The sequence below is a fragment of the Mangifera indica genome, chromosome 1, assembly GCF_011075055.1.
Source record: "Mangifera indica cultivar Alphonso chromosome 1, CATAS_Mindica_2.1, whole genome shotgun sequence".
Lineage (NCBI taxonomy): Eukaryota > Viridiplantae > Streptophyta > Magnoliopsida > Sapindales > Anacardiaceae > Mangifera > Mangifera indica.
In genome coordinates, this window is record NC_058137.1 from 23812113 (window position 1) to 23834979 (window position 22867).

At 31.9% G+C, this 22867-nt stretch overlaps 3 protein-coding genes across 3 annotated transcripts; 2 read left to right on the plus strand and 1 right to left on the minus strand.

Moving 5' to 3' along the window:
- Window positions 1-3017: 3017 nt before the first annotated feature.
- LOC123219725 (E3 ubiquitin-protein ligase SINAT5-like) lies at window positions 3018-6372 on the plus strand. Its single transcript, XM_044641711.1, has 3 exons — window positions 3018-3486; window positions 4918-5304; window positions 5838-6372. The coding sequence occupies exons 1-3, from the start codon at window positions 3226-3228 to the stop codon at window positions 6198-6200; spliced, it is 1011 nt and encodes a 336-aa protein (XP_044497646.1). The 5' UTR covers window positions 3018-3225; the 3' UTR covers window positions 6201-6372.
- Window positions 6373-6655: 283 nt separating this feature from the next.
- On the minus strand, window positions 6656-8973 carry LOC123219717 (pentatricopeptide repeat-containing protein At3g49240, mitochondrial). Its single transcript, XM_044641707.1, has one exon. It carries the CDS (start codon window positions 8893-8895, stop codon window positions 6937-6939), a length of 1959 nt encoding a protein of 652 aa, XP_044497642.1. The 5' UTR covers window positions 8896-8973; the 3' UTR covers window positions 6656-6936.
- Window positions 8974-17246: 8273 nt separating this feature from the next.
- LOC123218159 (calcineurin B-like protein 4) lies at window positions 17247-22319 on the plus strand. Its single transcript, XM_044639417.1, has 10 exons — window positions 17247-17507; window positions 19478-19621; window positions 20516-20598; window positions 20705-20764; window positions 20906-21014; window positions 21217-21269; window positions 21392-21472; window positions 21555-21667; window positions 21839-21869; window positions 21963-22319. The coding sequence occupies exons 2-10, from the start codon at window positions 19543-19545 to the stop codon at window positions 21981-21983; spliced, it is 630 nt and encodes a 209-aa protein (XP_044495352.1). The 5' UTR covers window positions 17247-17507; window positions 19478-19542; the 3' UTR covers window positions 21984-22319.
- The last annotated feature ends 548 nt before the right edge of the window (window positions 22320-22867 follow it).

A 22867-nucleotide genomic window follows, 5' to 3' on the forward strand; every position in this document is an offset into this window, starting at 1 on the left:
AAAATATTTAATAATATGATGATATATCATTGTTTGTTCATAAAGTTAATTTTGTTATATGAAAAAGCTTTTTTTTTTTAATTTTCTGTTTGGAAATTGTTAGAATTTATGTAAAATAATCTTAACCATGAGTCTAGGAATTTCATGGTACAACCAAGAGAATAAGTTTTGTGAAAACTGTTCAAGTATAAAAGGGAGGTTTGTTTTTGTTTATCCAAATTTTCTATTTTTATTTCATTCATTTTTTATCGAATTGATTTTTAAAATGGGTTATAAGGGTAGTATTAATTTATTTATTTGATTTTTTAAATATTTATAGTTATTATTTTTTATTATATTTAAAATATTCCGTTTTTATAATTAATATCGAGTTTTTAAATTTAGAATTCATTAAACTAGGGTGAGACATTTACATTGGAATGATAAATATTGTAAAAAAAAAAAGGGATAGTTTTTCCGTCAAAAATAGGTTTAGGGTTTATAGTAAATTTTTTAAATTTGTTCAAGAAAGTATTTTTTTTAATTGAAATGGATTGTTAGATAATGGAAAATTTTTTGTATTTATGATTTGATTGATTGAGCGAAGTGATAAATTTGGTTGGAAAATAAAAGATTTTTTTGTCGGGAAAATGACTATTTTCCACCCATTTTTTATGTCATTCTCAAACTTATACCCACGACAGATTAAAACCATTTTTCCCATCCATGATCAAACTACCGTCTATTTTTTCAGTTAGAGATAGGGGTAAAATCGTTATTTTAATTATAAACCTCAAAACTTTAAAATTTCACCATTTCCCCCTCCAAGTTTTAAAAACTAACACTTCAACCTATATTCAAAGTTTAAAAAGTTTAGATTTCACTCCTAAGGTTTGCTTCCTTCTCTAGCCACCACCGACGACCGATGCATTCTACCGATCTCCCATCTCCGACTACAAAGGATGACGAAAGACGACCCTTTATCGCCCAAAATTGGATGACGAAGTGTCATCAAGATCTGAAAGAACAGACGAAGGATGACGCAACGAGTAATGAGGGACGACGAAGCGTCGTCCTTCGTTGCATTGTACGATGAAGAGATCTTCGTCTCTTTGTCGCACTGTGCGACGAGAAGATGAAGATCTCTTCGTTGTACCACCGTCGTCGCATCAGGAGAAGGAGAAGGCTGGTGACGACGTCGAAAGATAAAGTTGAAGAACGGGGGTAAAACTGCTATTTTTAAAAGTTATGGGGGGTGACTGTATTTTGAAAAATAAGGAAACCCTAGGTTTGGGGGTGAAAATGTTACTTTTTAAAGTTTAAAAACTTTAGGTATAGGTGAAATGTTAGTTTCTAAAACCTATGGGGGTGAAACTAATAAATTTTATAACTTTTTAATATAAACAGTAAAATGACTATTTTACCCATTTCTTTAACAGAAAAAATAGACGATAGTTTGGTCATAGGTGAGAAAAGTGGTTTTCGATCTGTCGTGGGTATAGGTTTGAGATTAGAGTAAAAAATGGATGGGATATAGTCCTTTTTTGTCATTTGGTATGAAAGATAGACCATGTCACATAATGACAAAATCAATAGATGTGACAAATGGATATTTACCAAGTTATATGTATTAAATAGTGAAATGATATTTTTTTTTTTACAAGAGTAAAATGATATTTTATATTTTTTAAAGTATTTTATAAAATATTTGTTTGTTGAAATTTCTGACCTTTTATTTGCATTAATAATTTATTTCTTTTAAACTAATACGAATTCAATTGCTTTATTCCTAAGATAAATTTTCCCGTAAGACAACCTTAAGGGTCTTTATACTTGGTTAATTTTGAGAAAGAGCAACATATGTTCCATGAAATGCACCATTTTAAATTACAATTAACTATAAAAGAACATAAAAATATGGTGGAAAAAATTTAAAGAAAGTTAAATTAGAGTCAAAGAGGAGTATAGGTTTAGTGTTGTGCTTATCTATTCAATTCAATGAATTAATCATGAAAATCTTACATTAGAGTTTTAGTTTCAACTAATAAAGTGGATGTTTGTTTTAAGTTTATACAATTATATATAATTAATAAAATATTTTACCATATTATATCACAATAATATTATATTTTTGAATTAATTAATAAAATATAATATAATATTAACAAAATTAAAATCAAAACATTATATTTAATGATTTTTTTTTAATTTTAACATGATTCAAACATATATATTTTTTTAAATGAATGGTTGTTTATTTGTATTGCTAAATAAATTGAGTAAATTTAGCAATAAATTAATAACGTAATTAAAATCTCAACCTAGAAAAGTCTTCTTTAATAGAGTACTTTTTACCTTCACATTCAATTAAATTCAAGTGAAATCTCAAAAAAAAAAAAAATCTTGATAAAATAAAGACAATAAATGACATCATATTCCCCTTTATATTTTGTTATTTGTCTCTACCTAATCATAATTCCCATGATATGATTGAGCACAAATAATAATTTTATTTATTTGAGAAGGTGAAAAATATCTCCTAAAAAATATTTTTATTTTTTAGTCTCAACAATTTACATGTTTTTATTAGAATTTAGGTAGATTAACAACCCATTTAGTTTGAATTTTGATATAATTTAGGCTTAATTTCTTTCACTCAAAAATGGGAAAGTTTCAATATAAAAAATAAGAAAATTCTATTTTTTAAAAATAAGAGTAGATGAAATTATCCACAATTTGAACAAAAATGTAAATTAAAATATTTTTTAAAATTAGTTTTGAATAATTGTAGCAAGTAATTACAAGGTGTTATGATTTTTAATTATGAAATTTTTTTTGAAAAATGATTAATTAATAATAAAATAATAAATCATGATAAGATAGATGCAACTCAAAACAAAAAGAAATTATTGAAAACCTGACAACCGTTGGATGAAAAATCCAACTCCTTTCAGAAAATGAACGGGGATCCGCACAGATCTCTTTCTCACACTTCACAAAATGTTCCAACCGGGAAATAAAATATATGCATATATGAAAAATTAAAATTGAAGAGGTAAGAAAGGAACCTCTTTTCTGTAAAGAGAGAAGGGTTGTTTGGTGTCCGAGAAAATAATAAAAAAATCCCATTTTCTCTCTTCTTCTACTTGCTCAAAAATTGATCTGAAGGAAGAAACTCGATAGAAGAAGAGAGAAAATTTCCCAAAAAAAAAGAAAGCCATTTAAGCTTTTTAGGTATTAAGATTAATGGAAGTGGATAATATTGAGTGTGTGACATCCACAGATGGAATTGACGAGGACGAGATCCATCACCACAGCAATCTTCATCATCATCAACATCATCAATTTTCGTCATCAAAGCCTCACAATGCAATCAACAATACAAATAACAATACCAATTCCATCAATAGCATTGTGGGTCCAACTGCTATTGCCCCTGCCACTAGTGTTCATGAATTGCTTGAATGTCCCGTTTGTACAAACTCTATGTACCCGCCAATCCATCAGGTATAGATTTGTTCATTTTGATGTGTTTTGAGGATTTGATGAACTGGGTTTTGTTGGCATTGTTGATTTGATTTGCATTTTTGTTGGTTTTTGGATTAAAGGTGAAATTTTTATGAAATGGTTGTTGTGAAGATTTTGTTTTTAGATTGGTTTTGTATTTTTCATGTGTTTGATTTTGGGTTGGTGACTGTAGGATTGTCACATTTGAGAACTTGAATTGGTTAAAAAGTTGTGGAGTTGGAGTTGGTATGATCATTTTGAAGGTTTTATTAATATTGTTTTTTTCAGAAGTTCTTATGAAGTTGGTATGGATTCTGCCTTCGAGTATTGAGAAATTTGATAGATGGAATTTCCATTTGGGAATTTTTGGTTCTGTTTTGTGACATATTTGTGTTGCTTTATTTGATTGCAACGAAAAATAATTCACAAATTTAGAGATGATTAGGTTAGGACAAATATTCCACATGTTATGTGTCAATTTAAATTGCCTATGAACTTTGCACTGGGATACTTTGGTCCAAATTCTCATTTTGTTATTTGAAGTGTCAAACTTGTTCATTTGTTTAAATGAAAATTTAATTTTTCTGTTTAATTCAATAAAGACCACATGCCAATTGTCCAACTAAAGTTATTAGTTACGTATCTATTCAAATCGTAATTATCAAATCCATTGTTCTCTTTGCTAATCCAGACAGATTATAGCTGGAACACATTTGCTGAAGTTATTCTTTCTACTGTTTTTGGAATTTCTGTTGATTTTTGTTATAGAAAACTGGAAAGAAAAATGACTAATTGTGTACAATCCATTGAAAATAAGGATCTAATACCAATTTAAATGGTATTATTGATTGAGATTTTCTCCTTGAGCATACTATTTATGATACAATAATCTTGGAATTATACCAATTATATGTGACTAGGTTAATGATGAATATCATCCTTTGCTTATAGATTTTTTTTTTCTTTTTTTGCTTGACTCAAGAATGTGCTTGGTATTAAATTAGGATCCCTATTTGAACTTTTTCCCCCCTTGATGTGTAACCTGACCTAAGCCAAGAGGTCGTGTGCTTTGGATTAAAAATGTTATTTATGCAAACTGGTACTTATTGCAAAGTATTTATGATATAACGAATTTTTTTTTTAAAAGTAAATGTAATATTTAGGTATTGGAGGAATTAAGTAGACTTGAAGCCATAGCGTCGTAATTTTCCCTTTTGATGTTCTTAGTCTTGTCTTGCTATCTCTTTACTTGTTTCATTTAATAGTAATGTTAATCTTGATGGTAATGAGAGTATTTGTCTTTGTGTCAGCAGAAGTGTTGAAAGAAGAAGAAAAGTTGTTTCAGAGATTCCAAATTGTATAGATATATAAATTAGTACAATGAATGTTAAATGATGAGCTGCCATTTTACACCAAGTTTCTTTTCTGCAGTGCCACAATGGACACACGCTATGTTCCACCTGTAAAATTAGGGTGCACAACCGGTGCCCCACTTGTAGACAGGAACTTGGAGATATTAGGTGTTTAGCATTGGAGAAGGTAGCTGAATCACTGGAACTGCCCTGCAAGTATTACACCCTGGGATGCCCAGAGATATTTCCATATTACAGCAAACTTAAGCATGAGGCTATGTGCACCTTCAGACCATATAATTGCCCTTATGCTGGATCAGATTGCTCTGTTGTTGGTGACATCCCATACCTGGTTGCCCATTTGAGAGATGATCACAAAGTGGATATGCACACAGGATGCACATTCAACCATCGCTATGTGAAATCAAATCCTCGTGAAGTGGAGAATGCAACTTGGATGCTAACAGTAAGTGTATCTGATTTAAGATTTATTATTCCCGGTCAAATAATAACTATATTAGTAATTTTTTTTCTAAAGTCTGGATTACTAACTACACCTTTTATTGTTATGCTTCTTGATCAATAACTCTTTATACAATATGGTACCTCCTTCTGTGCACCTTTAGGCACAGTTATATTTATAGAAATTCATAGTAATAATATTTTACATATATTATTAATATGAATTCCAATAAATATAACTTGCATGGTTTTGCATTCCCACTGATCATTGTGTTTTCTATTTGTTGGAATAAGTCATGGTGATCATACATTTCCTGGCTTTATAATATTGGTGGAAAGAATTAAGTCTAATTTAGTTATAGATTCACTGGGCAATGTTGCTTGAATTTCCTTTCATGTGATAATTTGTGGCCTACCTGAGAATGTGGATGGAGCAGCTATATATTGTATTCCAGACAGGTTTCTGGTGACTAGGATTGAGAATACCCGAAACTTTCTCACTGAATTCTTTGCTTTTATTGTTTTTCCTTTTGTCAGGTTTTCCATTGTTTTGGTCAATACTTCTGCCTTCACTTTGAAGCCTTCCAGCTTGGAACAGCTCCTGTGTATATGGCATTCCTTCGCTTTATGGGAGATGAAACTGAGGCGCGGAACTACAGCTACAGCCTAGAGGTTGGGGCTAATGGCAGGAAACTCATTTGGGAGGGTACGCCTCGAAGTATCCGGGATTGTCACCGGAAGGTTAGGGATAGCCATGATGGTCTCATCATCCAGCGAAATATGGCCCTTTTTTTCTCTGGTGGTGACAGAAAAGAGCTGAAACTTAGAGTTACTGGGAGGATATGGAAGGAACAGCAGAATACTGATGCCGGTGTTTGCATTCCAAACCTATGTAGCTGAGAGGATGATTTTGTAAACATCTCCATTATTTGTTTTGTACGTTTTTGTTGTTTTGAGCTGTGCCACATTTCCTAGGTGTGCTATAATGGAATTGAGGGCTTGTGCATTTCAACTTAAGTAAACTGTTCAAGAATCAGATTTTTCTTATTTAATGAATGATTAAATTACTTCATTCATATTCTCATTATAATCCTCATCCATAAGTCACCGTTTTCCCTGGTAGTGGCAGAGAACTAAATCGGTAAAGCTGAGCCTGGAAAACAGATCTTACAGAGCAAACAAGATTGACAGTGCTCAATCTATAGTAATAGGCCTAATGGAACTTAAACTTATATTGCAGCATCCTCTTTGTATAAGAAGGCAAAAGCCAACTTTCATGTTTATTGATTTTAAATGTCAATTCGACTTATTAAATACCATGGTCTTGAATTTTCATCTGGCTAAAACAGAAAATCTTTCAGGGCTCAGAATCGCTTCTATATATTAGTAGAAATAACTGTTATCATGGTTCAAGTTGTTGCTTCCACTGTGGAAGTTTCAATACATAAAAGTGCTACAATGGAGAATAAGAAATCTGTGCCAATCTACAGAAAAATTAGATGAACCCTCCAAGTTTCAAGCATTCCACATTACTGGGTATAAATTAACTAGAGAAGAAGAATCATTAGGTTCATGCTCTAACTATTTTTCAATCAAGAGATGAAACACAAAATATTACCATTCCCCGTAAATACTTTCATGCATTTAATCCAGTTTCACCGTCATTTTTACTAGCTATTTCTTCTATATCCTCACTATTGATTTCTTCTGAGTTTGCCGAAACAGTTGCTTCTTCAACCTCCTCTTTCCCAGCTTCTGTATTGCCAATAGAATCAGCAGTAGAAGCCTCAACCACATTAGCATTTTCAGGGTTCTCTGTTCTGTCTTTTTTACCGAACAATTTTGATGGAATTAAAGAAGATATGGCATCTCTTGCACTCTTCTTGGAAGCTTCCGCAGCTTCTGCTTCTTTAGCCTTTGCTTCGGCCTTTCGCCTTTCCTTATCTTCCATAAGCTTCACTAAATCATCTTCTCTACCTTCCTTCCCCAGTTCCCCTTTCACAAATTGCTGCAACTCCTCATTAAACTCAACCCCATCATCATCCAACATTTCATCTACAACCTTAAGCACCTCATCCAACTTGCCCCCATCACTCAATGCCTTCATGATAAACTTATAACTTGCATCATCCATCTTCAGCTTCTTCACCATTATATCAAAAAATGACTTCGCCTCATCAATCTTCCCCACTTTAACCAACTGATCAACCAATCTGTTATAAACAGCCAAGTTAGGCCTCAAGCCTGATTCAATCATCTTCTTAAAGTATGCTGCCCCATCATCAACTCTATCCTCTTTGAAACAAGTATCAATCAAAACACCATAAGTATACTCATCCGGATTCACCCCCTTCTCCCCCATTTCTCTGTAGAGCTTTTCAGCCTCGCCCAACATTCCATTCTTACACAGCTGATCAATCAAATTATTGAATGACAATGTATCAGGACTACACCTATATTCACCCATCTTCCTAAACACCTCAATAGCCTCCTCAAACCTCCTTTCAGCACAATACCCATCAGCCATCACATTAAAACTCCCCAAGTTCACCACCAACCTCCTAGGAGGATTATGCTCACCAATCATCCTATCAAACAATTTTAAAGCCTCATCAAACTTCCCATTCTTACACAAAGCATCAAGCACATTATTATATGCAACCGCACTCATTTTCACACTTGAATTCTCCCCCACAGCCTCATCATAACATGCCATTGCCTCCTCCTCCATACCCTTCATAAAATAACCCTTCATCAGGCTCCCATACACAATCCCATCACTCACAACACCTCCCAATTTCTCCTTCAATTCCTCATAAAGCCTAAACACCCCATCAGGATCATCTGCTCTAACACAACCCATCATCAAATAACTATAAACAGCAGGGTCTGCCACAACACCCTTAACAAACATCTCCTCCTTCAAATCCATAGCCTTCTCAAGCTTCCCATTGTCCACCAGCCCTCTAATTAAAATCCTATAAGTCGTGGGCGATGGATTAAAGGGAGCGTTGTTTATGAACTGCTTGTAATGTTCGAGCGCAGTGTCAGGTTTTTTACAATCTAAGTAAGTTTGAAACAAAAGATTATAAGTAATCACATTTGGCGCCACACCCGCTTGAGTAATGAACCTATGAAGAGACAAAAGATCGGAGTACTTTGACTGACGGAGCTGCGCCGCCATAACGGCATTCACGGTGAAAATCGTCGGACGGCAGTTGGAGTACACAGAATGCCGCGTGAAGAGCGCGGCTTCTTCGAGATCATTCTTTCGGATGAGGGTTAGGATCTGGTTGTGGAGGTTGAGACGGTTACCAGAAACAGCAGCAACGGTTTCAGGGAGTTTCGGAGCGTTAGGGTTTTGGATGGGCTTTGGGGGTAGTTGTTGTTGCTGTTGTTGGGAGCGGTGGAGAGAGGAGAGAGGTGGTTCGATGCGGAGACGGCGCTTGCGACGGCGACGCTCGGCGGCAGCTTCTTCGGGCGTGGCGAAGGAGAGGAAACGGCCAGTGATAAACGGCAGAGGGCGGCGGTGGTAGCAAGGAGTGGCTAGGGTTTTGAAATGGGTGAGGAAAGTGGGTTTGGAGAGAGCCATCATAGGGATTTGTTTTGGCGCAGATTATCAGATAGGATTCTAGTAGGGTTTAAAGGGAGAGCAATAGAGGTGCGGAAAAATGATACGATAACGTTTTGAAATTTGGGTGAGCTGGGCATTTATGGAATGGCAAATGAGTGATTGCGGCAGGCTTCGGCCTGATGTAATTTTTAAGAAGGCCAAAAAACTTACTCCTACCCCAGGTTGAGTGCTTTTTAAATTTTTTTCGTAAAATTTTTAAAATTTAAATATTTATTTATTATTTAATTTTTATTAAAATTATTTACTAATTATAGGAGTAAAATTATTATTTCATCAATAATATTAAAATAAATAAAATTTTATTATATTTTTTTAACCTAATTTTAAAAGTTCATAATTTTTTTATTTGAAATTTTAAAAGTTGTATTTTCTCTTATGATTTATTTTTTGACCATTGAAACAACTTTTGAAGGCCTTCTTCAACCCACCAAACTCTCCCTCCCCGACATGCTCTCTCTCCAACCAAAATCCCCTTGGTGTGGCTTTATCGTGCAGGAAAACGAAGAGTTGTTTTGTTTTCACGCATGATGGCTAGGTTCATCAATGAACAATGAGAGACGAAGATTGTGCATCAAAGATTGTGTGGGAAGAGACGACGAAGAATTGAGTGTCGACAAACCCAACTTTAGATTTTTTTTCATTTCAATATAAAAGATCAAATGAGGGAGATACCAATCTGGAGGGAAAAAGAATGTCAGGAGGAAGAGATAGAGTTGATCTTCGCTTGAACGACAGAGACATCGACAAACTCCAATCGTCAATAAAGATGAAAAAAAAGAGAAAACCCCAGGGGAATAGGTAAGTTTTTAAAACTTTTGGTGAGGAGAAATGGGTAGTTTTTTAAGTTAAAGGGTGAAATGAGATAAAATTTTATTTTTAAAATTTTTTTGTTAAATAATAGTTTTACTTTTAATTCTAATAAAAAATTTTAAGAGAATGATGAGTATTTAAGTTCTTTAAATTTTATAGATAAAAGTTTGAAAATATACTAAACTTAGGTGCGAGCAAGTCTTTTGGCCTTTCACAAATAAAAAGCAAGTAAAATAAATGAAACCCTAGTAGAAATTTAATAAATTATTAAAATAAATAATATTTTATTACGCCGTTACATGATACGATTCCACATTTTAATTGTATGATATCAAATGTCATTTTGGGTTTTTTTGGAATTTTATTTTTTTAACCAATAGAGACAAGGTGAAACAAATAAAATGTCTAATTTACCCTTTTCAAATTACTTCAATAAACCTCTTCAAAAGCTTATAGCATCTTCAAAAGACTAAACTATTTGCAATTAATTTCTATCAAAAAAACAATATAAACAACCCGAAAGATTGCAAAGTACAACAATCACAAACGATGTTCTAGCTCAGTTGTATTTCACGAGACTCACACCTTGCTTTCTTTAAGCTTTCTTCTATCTCTTCTAGTGAATCATAGATATGAAATCATGTGGAATCTAAGTTTGTTTGTAAGTTATATTTATTGTAAAAAAACAATAATATCGATACATATTAGATATGATATAAATCTAGATTTCTCCTCTTTCAACTTCAGTACTTACCACGAAGCTAGAAAAATATCCATATTATGTCCTTGTAGAATAAGAAAATGACATGTTATTTTTCTAAATATGAACTTTTATCGAAAAAATCAGCTTGAATTGATTTTATTAATTATATGATATCATGCATTTTTATGATATAAATGATACATCATTTAATTTATTATTAGTTTTAAAAAATGCAAATAAATTACGACTTATTTTAAATATAGAAGAGTCATGTTTTTCAACAGAAAGAGATTTTTTTTTGTATAAATTCTTTCCATTCTTTTGAGTTAATTTTTTCACTACCTTTTATATCTGCATAACTAAAAGTCTACGAAAAAAAGACAAAATTTAATATGGGAGGACCAAAATAACCAAAAAATTGTGTAGTTAAAAGAATTGAGTTATATGAACCTTATTCGCAATAGTTTTAACGACATCGTCTGAAAGTAGGAGATCTAATTCATTCAGAAGTGCCAATTCCATCTCCTTCCTTTAACTGTCAATTGATATCAAATTATAAGCTTAAGTTACTGAATGTAAAATATGGAAGTACGATTTAGAAGCGTTTACCATATTAGAAGGGTGACACTGTAATGGCCAAGTGACTGCAATATTTACCTCTACCCACTCAATGAAACCAGTCTGCCTTACAGAAAACAGCATATATTTATGAGTTTTTTTAAGTTTAGGTAGGACATGATGGGTTTAGTCACTCAAGTCATTATGCATGCTGATGATGACTGAACTGTTAGAAATCTTCAGCCCTTTAACTTCTTTGACATAGTTGGGTTTTAACCGTTAAAATGTCTAAAACCAATCTAACTTCGATACCCGTTACATTATATACACAACATTCTTATTTTTCTTCCCAAATATAAGACCTATATATATATTCAACATAACTGATACAACAGATTGATATAAACAAATCCTATAGTTTATAATGTTTCGATTGAACTATCTCCAATGCTATATTTCTAGAAATTGATGGAGACAAATGAATGTAGGCACTAAACCTAACAATTTGTATTATTGAGTTGTATTCGTATCATGTTAATTCAGATTTTGGATCAAGAGTCTAAACCCTAATTAAATCTAAAATAAAATCGTATTAAAATTTTTCAATCTTAAATTTAACCGAAATATGTTTTGGGTTGACTTAACTCTATTCGAATTAACCAAAACTTTATAATAAGTAAAGTTGTGTAAAACCATAACATGTAACAACATAATTTGTTACAAAGTAACACACTTTGTCAAATATCAAAGATAACACAATGGCCAAAGGTCTATTTCCCACCCAAAATATGCGGTTTTCTCAAGTTTCTCCCTATTAACTTTGAAAATCTCATTTACCCACCTATAGTCTGTTAAAATTAACGGAACTCTAACCGCTGAAAACTTTATCTCATTTTCCTTTCTAAAATTTTAAAAACTAACATTTTTCCCTAACCCAAGTTTTAAAAAACAGTATTTTCCCCTTTAGGATTTTCAATTTTTCAGAGTTAGTTTTTCGATGTTGTTTCTTCCTCTCTAGCGACCTTCAAGCAATGTCTCTTCCTCTTTGGTGCGGTCTCCTTCCGATGATTATCCTGGGCATGGTTGTCGGTGAAGACGAGGTCTTCTTTGATGACGAAGACTCTTCGTCGTCCTCATCTTCGTCTCTAAATGAAGACGATTCGTCTTCGTCGAGATGACGGTGCCCAAGACAACCTCAGAAGGAGGCCGTGACGGAGAGGAAGAAACGACATTGAAAAACTAACTCCAAAAAAATGAAAACCCTAGAGGGGGAAATGCTATTTTTTAAAACTTAAGTTGGGAGAAATTATTAGTTTTTAAGGTTTAGGGGAAAAATAAAATAAAATTTAAGTTTATTTTTAATAATGTAGACAAAATAACGATTTTACTCTTGAAACCGTTAATTTTAACCAGTTACAGGTGGATAAATAGGATTTTCAAAGTTAACGAGGAGAAACTTGAGAAAATAACATAAGTTGGGTGGGAAATAGTCCTTTGGCCTAACACAATTTATTATAAAATAATATATAAAAAGACATTTTGACACAAAACGATATTTTGTCAAAACAAAATTATTCTATTTCAAGTTAATATTTATAGTTCATTTATTGTTTCTTTAAATGATTACTTGTAAAGATAAAAAAATAAATAATCAAGAATTTGAATAAGTATACAACTTCAACTTCAAAATAACACAATTGACACTTAACGACATTAATAATTACTTATTAATAGTTAAAAAATTTAATTTTTAATCTATATAATGAACGTGACTTTTATTAAACAAGTATATTAATATGTCACACCAAATATAATAAGTTTAAATAAGTAGTATTTATAACACACTAACAAAAAAAAAAAAAACTATAAACAATTTGTTTACAAGTCTGTCAAAAAGAGTTATTAAATTAAAATGAATATCTTTGGATGATACATATTTAGTATTTGATGATGTAGTATTAATTTTTTTATTAATTCGAATTAAAAAATAGGGATTTTGTGAATTGAAATTATTTCTCCCAAATGAAGAAAATAAAAAATATTAAATTTTTTTTACTATTATAATGTTATACAATATTTTGTTTAAAATATTTAAATTAGTTTAGGTTAATTTACTCAATTTGGTTGATTTTGTATCAACCCAAATGTGACCCAATTTTTTAGGTCAATTTGAACCTATTCTAAATTATTTTTCCTATAAAAACTATAAAAAATTATAACACTATTCTAAATTTTTTTATCAAATTGATACATGGTGACAAATTTTCCGAGGACTAACAGTCACAATTATACTGTAGAGAACGGGTGGGACCAACTTCTCTTTTTGGACAAAACTAGAAAGAACTAGAGCTTCGTTACAGAAAAACATAAGCTCACCTCAAGAGTGGACATATGAAAATTCCAGCTCTTGTACATATATAGCTCTATACCTTTCAACACTGGTTCTAAATTAACCTGTTTGAAATATATGGTACAGTAATCATTTGGGTATACTGTCCATGATGAAGTGATAAAGAGACCCAAATTTTAGTCTCTTAGTCGCATTGTCAATGAGGGGACAAGATAACCAATAATGATAAGAAATTAATTGTAGTTGAAAGAGAAACCCAAAAAGAAGGAGAACACCATCGTTGTTGTCATTTTCGATCGTCGGCAGTTACTTGCAAAAACTTTAAAAGGGAATATAAGTTTTCCAAATTTTTGGTAAAGGTAACTTTATTAGTTTTTAAATTTATGGGGTAAAAAATGATAAAATTTTAATTTTTAAAATATTATTTTTAAATAATAATTTTATCTTTAATAATATCAAAGAAATTTAATAAAAATAAAAATATTTAAATTTTGGATAATTAACAAATAAAAAATTGTATTTACACTAAGCTTTGGTGGAAAATAGTCATTTAGCCCAAAAACAAAAGGAAATAAGCTGAAGGCCATGGCATACGAGCAATCCCTTGCTTATTAAATTATTTCTTCAACACCTTAATTAACTTTCTACCCAAACTCTTTCTTTCAACAGATTTTTGTCTCCATCGATGTAACACACTTAATTTACAAAGGCAGCAAAAAATTGACTTCTTTGTTAAATTAAGTAAAGGCAAAACGACTATTTCCCACCCAAGGTTTGATGTTTCTCAAAAGTCCCCCCTTTAACTATGGAAACATCAAACACCCACCCATGACCAGTTAGATTTAATCAAACCCTAAGTGTGATAGGGGTAAAATCGTCATTTTTGTTATAATATTAAAAATAAACTAAAATAGAATCTAATTCTGTCCACCTAAACTTTAAAAACTAAAATTTTCCCCCAGCCTAAGTTTTAAAAAATGACAGTTTCACCCTAGGGTTTGATTTTGAAATCTCCGGCGACCGTTCCGGCTCCATTGCCGACGGCCTCTCCCTCCCGAAGTAACCTCTCCTTCCGACGAATGTTTTCCTCCCATTTGGAGGATCGATCGGCGTCGGCTTGGCCTTGGGAGCTTCGTCTTTCCCGATGAAGTTCTTCGTCTCCCAAGGTCAAGCCGATATCGATCGATCCTCCAAATGGGAGGAAAACATTCGTCGGAAGGAGAGATTGCTTCGGGAGGGAGAGGCCATCGGTAATGGAGCCGGAATGGTCATCGGAGATTTCAAAACCAAACCCTAGGGTGAAACTGCCATTTTTTAAAACTTAAGCTGGGAGAAAATTTTAGTTTTTAAAGTTTAGGGGGGCAAAAGGAGATAAAATTTTCAGACGTTAGGGTTTGGTTAAATCTAACCGGCCATGGGTGGGTGTTTGGTGTTTTCATAGTTAAAGGGGGGACTTTTGAGAAAACATCAAACCTTGGGTGGGAAATAGTCGTTTGGCCTTAAGTAAATTACACTTTTCCACGTACGGTTTGGGTTGTTTGGCTCAAAAATACTTTTCCATCATTGAACGCATAAATTATATTCTTTTACCTAAATTCAAACTTCAATAATAAAAAATATAAAGTAAAAGGGCAAAGTGGTCTATTAAACATTAAAGTTAAGGTAAATTCACAATTAAAAATGAAAAAGAATATCTTCTCTTCTTCCTTACCACTTCTTTCTTCTCTCTATGCATCCAAGTCTTTCTAAGACACTTCGAAATCTCACAAAAAACATTATCACCAGGTCTTCTTTGTATCTCTCTCTCTTTGTAAATCAGGTCTCGTTTTGCTTGTTGGGAGAAAGGAAGCTTACGAGCAACCTTTCCAAGCCAAATAGTGGGTGATTATTCATCAATGAAAATGATGAAGAATAAATACTTATTTCTTACAAGAATCAAACTAGTATCTTTGACATAAAAGACAATATCCTAAGCATTAGACTAAATGGACCAAAAACTCATTCTTCATATGCCTCGACTCTGTGAGAATAGAAGTGATTTTGGAAAATGTATTTTGCATAATAAATTTGCTAAAATGTAAATACCTTTTGGCAAAAAATCTGACATTAAAAATATACACTCCAACAAGGCATTATACCCACTATAAATAGGCATACTCTTGCACTTTTTATCACAACTCAATTCCCTTTCACATTTTATTTTCTTAGAAAAAATTAAATTTTACAAATTATAATTAACAAGTTTATAATTAAAATTAAATTTAAAAAATTCTATAGTATGGAATTTTTAAAACTCCTCAAACTCAAGCTCGATTTCTTTGAGTCGAGTTAAACTCTAACAAACTCAAACTTAAATTTATTCAGCTTGAATTTGTCCAAATTTACTCTATTAAATTTATGCTAACCCATAAGATTAATTGAAAGAGATTTTATTGACAAAAAAACCTTAAGATTAGGATCATATTTTCCATGGTTAAAAAGTCATACAATCAAAATTATATTTAAGTGATATATAATTATCAAAATAACTCTACATGAGCTATTACCATCTTTAAAATTGTAGAGATATTTTTATCCTTTTTAAAATTAAATAGATAGATTCAAAGTGTGGTTTATTTTAATAAATTGGGGTTAAACAAAAATTCTAAGTGTAAATTGCTAGATTTGAAACCTGAAACCCAAATTTTTTTTCCAAACCTAAACTTAGAATAAATTACACCTAGTTCGATAGACCCGATTAACCTAATTTATATACCAATAAACTGTGTTGGCTTAACTTTAATATTATTAATCTTCAAATTTGCAGCTTAAATATGTGAGGTGACACCTATACCTAAATTACATACGGTTGATAGACAAAACGTATAGCTTTCAGTCAATCAGTATCATACAACTCTCTTTTAAAAGTCGAACCCATTGATGCATATCTAGGTTACATTTTTGCTCTCCCCATAGGGAAAGTTGTTGCACAATCTAATTGAGACCTCTTACTTTTGGCGCGTTTCGTTTACTTTTTTATTATTTTGATTAAGAATTGAGACAGTGAAATCTGAGAGAATCCTATTTTTCAACATTAAGGAATTGGCTTTACACTTTAGTCTGAATCAATCTAATTCAATCTAAGCAGCCATTTTGGATTTCTCAACTGAAGAAATTGTTCTTTGATCCAACGGCTGTTGAAATTTTGGAATAGTGCTTTTCTTTAAGGAAATTTAACAAATAAATAAATTTCTTGTACATATAAAAGGAATTGATAAAATGTAATCATGGGGTTTAAAATTAGTTGTTCTTATTGGAAACTATTTATTGAATTCAAAAATATATTTTTTATTCATAAAAATTGTAATTTTTAGTAATAAAATAGTAATACAATACTATTTTTATTAATTTATCTATGTAAATTAAACTATACTCATAAAAAAAGTTAATAAATATATAATTATTTAAAAATAAATATACTTCTGGAAGTAAGGCGCCGCGAGCTGCGTGTACGGAGCGGACTCGGTGGGGACAGCTGTACAGGAAAGATGGAAAAAGTTACAAGTAAAAGGTAACATTACACGTGACATGATAATTTGTTCGGCTTGTTGATTTAGTTTTAATTTAAAATAATTTAATTTTATAATAATATATTATTATTTATTTATAAATTTATAATAATTATGTCCATATTTTTATTAACAAAATTTTAAATATAAATTATATATAATTTTATATCCAAATAATAATATATTATTATATAATTAATTATTATTTTTATTTTGTAAAATCATATAATAATATATTATTATATTATATTATATTAAAAAATATTATTATTTATATATTTTCATATTTTTATTTTAAAATTTTTTCAAAATTCAAGCTTTCTTCCTCCCTCTCACTGTAAGTGTAATTAAATACGGGCCTTTCGCCACCCAATCTCATCTTCCAAAGCTCCGAAGCTCAATAAATCCTCCAATCAAAACAAATATTTGAAGACGATCGCTACCGCCACGCCCCGTTTCATTTCTATAAGCTGAAGCTCAAGAGTCAAATCCTGCACTTTTTCCTTTTTTAATCCCTTTTTCGCTACTCGCTAGGCACCAACAAAACTAGCTACATTTTCAGCTGTCTCACACTCAAGTTTAACCGGACGGCTGTTTCTATCCGGTTAGTTTTTTCATTTTCTTTTCTTTTCTCTCTCTCTTTTTTTTTTTCGCTGTGGTGTTTTTCTTTCATTTGCGTGTTCAAGCTGCTAAGAATTCGATGCTGTTAATGGAATTGGTTATTTTGAATTTGTGTTAGCATTGAATTTTCTGTTGAGAAATTTTGGAGGGAAAAGGAAAAGTTTGTATGTCTCAGTATTTTGTTAAAGGTAAATGTGGTTGACCAAAACGAGTGAAGATGCTTATGGTTTTCTTTTCATCAAATCATGACTGTCTGTTGAATTAGAAAATATAAGAGTAAAACTATGAATGCAAAAAGTAATTTATCCATATAAAGAGATGGTTTGTAACGGAGCGATTTTGAAGTAGGAGAATAAGTGATCAATCATATTTTCTAATCACATGATGTTCATATAAGATGGTATGAATAAATTAATAAAAATAGTTTTACAATTGCATACATAACTGTATTTCTTTCTCTTTCCTACAATTTCTTGGCAGCTAAACAGATTAGATGCGATCTTAGGTTTGAAAATTAGTATGAGAAGTCTGAAATGTTTTGTTCTGAAAAATAACTAGTACTTGAAAATAGTTTTTGTTCACAGATTCTTGCGAAGTTCTATGAAATTGTAATGATAAAATAAACTTTTGCATTTGGACCTTTCTATGTACACCTTACCACTTGTTCGGTTGCCGACAAAATCGTGTTTAGGGAGAAGAAAACAGAATGAACTTTGTTTCCTTAAATCGTAGAATTTTGCTCTTTCTGGTTTTTTTCATCTGAGATAATGATACATATAATAACTAAGAGCTGAAATTTTGATAAAAGTATTAATAGTTTACAATTCAAATTAATCTCTTTATTATAATAAAAAAAAATTGGGGACTGTATTGATTTAATATATTTTTCCTGGTTGATATGTGCTTGACTGGCATCATCAGACTTATCTTGAAAATTTCATAGTTTTTTGAGTTTATCAGGGACGTCAGATCTGCAGGCATAAGCTTTGTCTGCATTATGGGTTCAATTATTATTAAATTATGGAAGTTGCTGAAATTTCCTTGATATCTGTTTATATTTAAATATCCTACACATCTTCAAGTTGGTGATTAGGTTGTTGGTTGCTTGGTCCTATTAGTTGTGAAAGGATACTAAATTGTTGGTTTAGTTGAAAAGAGTTTTCTCAATAGTATTTTACTTTTTTGCTTTGTGTCTGCTCCTTCTATAAAGAAAGGAGCCGTTCAATGGTTCATAAGCAATATGAATTTTGTCCATTTGTAGCACTCTCTTCTGATTAATGGTTTTTATTTTTATTTTTTGATTTTATTGATGAAAATTAGGGGAATAAAGTATATCTACTGCTGAGATTTTTTTACCCAAATGATTACTAAAGTTAAACCATATATTTCAAATAGGTTATTTTAGAAGGGTAACTAGTGTTGAATAATAAAGAGTGTGAAAGGTACAGAGCTGGAATTTTTGGATGTCCATTCTAGAGGTGAGCCTCTGTTTCTGTAACTAAGCTCTGGTTCTTGCTAGTTTTGTCCAAAAAGACAAGTTAGTTCCACCTGTTCTCAAGTAGCATTGTGCCTACGTTCATTTGATTCCATCAATTTCTAGAGATATTGTATTGCAGATGTTTCAATAGAAACGTTATAAGCTGTAGGATTTGCTTATATTAATCTGTTGTATAAATTATTTTGAATATGTAAGTCTCATATTGAGAAGAAAAATAAGAATAAATGGTATATAATGTAATGCATATCCAAGTTAAATTGGCTTAAGTCATTTAAATAATTGACACTCAAAACATGTTAATTCTAACACTTTTAGTCATCATGCATGCTAGTCATCATCGGTATGCATGTTGAATTAGTGACTAAATCCATTGCCCATTTAATATCACTCTGTTATCAAGTTACCGTAAGTTTTGAAGCATTATTGCTGACAGATATTTTCTTGGCTATTGACAGGTGGTGAACTTATGAATACTATTGATTGACAAATGTTTTGTGGATAAATCGTGCTATTTCTGCTCATGGGTTGTGTCTTGACAAAAAATAGTAGACGAACCCCTGGTTATGAGGAGTCTACTGTTCTTGCTGCTGAAACACCTTGTCAGTCATTATCTCTCCCTGTACAATTCTTGCTACTTTCCCGACTTTTTTTGCCTGTGCTTAATTATTTATCTTCTGATGAATCCCTCCTGTTACTCCACCAGATCTCTACCTGCAAAACTAGCCAAACGCAGTCCAATCTTCCAAAATATATCTCATAAACAAAAGAGATTATGAGAATGAATCCAATTGTATTGATATCGGGAAACAAAGATTGCAGCAATGCTGCTACACCCGATTAACCAGTCTAACCAAGCTTCAACCTGGTATTATTGTCACAGGAGAAAACCTCTCATATCATCTTCCAAATCTGTCTGCTTATGAACCCTGCATTAAGTCTCTCAGTATTATTAAAGTGATAAAAAAGCATATATTCTACTTAATGTTAGAACGACACATAAGTCATGACACCTGCACCTTGAAACTTTGAAGTGAAATAGTAAATTAGTTGTTTTGGTTCATGGAATATCTTCTAGTCTTGGCATTCCAGTTGTGGAGTAAAACTTGACTTGAACAAATGATGCTACTGTGTGATAGTAGTGAGCCTAGTCTGTTGCAGCCTCTAGAATATCTTAATTGGGTTGGTTGAATTATTAAATAGATAAGATATTGCTAGAAACAATCATGATTTCACTGGCATTGAAATATAGAAAGATAACGTTCACAACATATCTGGCATAAAAAGAAATGAGAAAAAAAAAAAATAGAGAACTTGGCTTAATTAAAAGGAAGTTGCAAATTTCGTGATACAATTTTAGCTAGTTAATTTGTCTAGTTGCAGTAGCGAGTGTGCTGCTCAATAAAATCATACATTTGATTTCTCTGTTTGTAATCACCTAACAAAATTCCTTGAGACTGATTTTGGAAATACAATGATTTTCCTCTTCTTTGCAGTCACTGTTAGGGAAGTGGAGGCCTTGTATGAGCTGTTTAAGAAATTAAGCAGCTCAATAATTGATGATGGGCTTATTCACAAGGTGTTTTCCTTATTACTAATTTAGATTCTACATTCATTATTGCTGATTAATTTTAAGTTGGACTTCATTCTAAAGAAAGGCAATTGTATTTGGTTCTTGTGTACAGGAGGAGTTGCAGCTTGCACTCTTCAGGAACAGGAATAGGAGGAATCTTTTTGCTGACAGGGTGTGTATTGCTGGCTCTTGGTCGTGGATATTGATCTATATTTGTGTATCAATAACAATTTTAACAGCAAAAACCACTGCCATATTCTGCACCGATGTGAATCCTGTTTTACAATAATTTCTGGGTATTTTTCTTTTGCAGATCTTTGATCTGTTTGATGTCAAGCGAAATGGGGTCATTGACTTTGAGGAATTTATTCGATCATTGGGTGTCTTTCATCCAAATGCACCTGTAGAGGACAAAATTGCATGTGAGACCATTTCCTCTATCATAGAATTCTTTAAAGTGTTTCTGCCTTGGAAATGCATCATGTCCTATACATGCTGCTACTAAAACTCTCTTCTTTTGTGTGAATAGTTCTTGTGTAAGTTAAACTGAAAGAACTCATAAACATACGCTGTTTTCTGTGCTTCTTAAATACCTTCTACTAAGTTAGCAAAATTCTTTTGCAGTTGCTTTCAAATTGTATGATCTAAGGCAGACTGGTTTCATTGAGTGGGAGGAGGTAAATATCGCAATCACTTACCATTATAGTGTCACCCCTCTAATATGGTAAAGGCTGCTAAATTGTACTTCCAAAATTTTACATTCAGTAACTTAAGCTTATAATTTGATATCAATTTACAGTTAAAGGAGATGGTATTGGCACTTCTACATGAATCAGATCTCATTCTTTCCGATGATGTCGTTGAAACTATTGTGAATAAGGTTCATATAACTTAACTCTTTCAACTACACTATTTCTTGGTTATTTTGTCCTTCCATCCTAAATTTTGTCTTTTTTTTCTAGACTTTTAGTGATGCTGATACAAAAGGTGATGGAAAGATTGACTTAGAAGAATGGAAAAAATTCGTGTCAAAGAACCCTTCTCTGTTGAAGAATATGACTCTTCCATATTTGAAGTAAGACTTAACTTGTTTGTGCTTTTTAAAATTGATAACAAGTTAAGCAATGTATCGTGTACATCATCAAGTACGCATGAAATCAAATAATTAATAAAATTAATACTAGCCGATTTTTCTTGACAAAAGTTCATATTTATAAAAATAACATGTCATTTTCTTATTCTTCAGGGACATAACCTTGACATTTCCTAGTTTTGTGGTAAGTACTGAAGTTGAAGATGCAGAAATCTATATTCATATCATATCTAATATGTATCAACATTGTTGTTTTTGCAATAAATATAATTTACAGGAGAACTTAGATTCCGCATGATTTCATTTCTATGGTTCACCGGAAGAGGTAGAAACAAGCTTAAAGAAAGTAAAGGTAAGTCTCTTGAAACACAACCGAGCTAAAACATCATCAGTGACTGTTCTATTTTGCAATCTTACAAGGTTTTTATATTGTTTTTCAAGTATGAATTAATTGTAAATAGGTTATTAAGATGCCATTAGCCTTTGAAGAGGTAAATTTTCAGTCCCACTCTTGTTCCTTACGTAATAGAGGCAATGTTTTAGTATTGTAAAGTGTTTACTCGAGTTGCATAATTTGTTGGATCCATTTTTTTGTAAAATCAATGGATAGATTTGATCCTTTTAGACTTGCAAATTACTTTTGAGCGATACAATTTAGTTAGATGTTACTATTGAATTCAAAACAATAAAACAAAGGTGTGAAATATCTAAAGGAGAGGAGAAACAAGGGAATGAAAGGCCGTTTTGCGTAGAGATGAGACTAAAACTTATCTTTTATTTAGAACGTTGAAACCTTTAAATAGACAACTACATAGTAGAAACACCATCAACATAGGATCCATAACAACCTATGATCTGTACCTATTACTCCTAAAATAGAATAACTTGGACTGAAGCAACTAAGAAATAACAAACTCTTAAAAACTAGGACAACTGGGAAATAAATTAGTTGAACGTGCAAAAAAAAGAACAACCATTATTTTAACAATCCCTCCCTTAAATTGATGTTTGCTAACATTCAGTTTAAAATCTTGACTGGTTTCAGCATGCAAACATCTAGTAACCTTATGAGCTTCACAAAGGACTTCATTTTGAAGGCCTTGGTGAATATATCAGCAAGTTGATCTTCACTCCTGCAATAAATTGGATTAATTGTTCCATCATTGCTAAGATCTCTCAAGA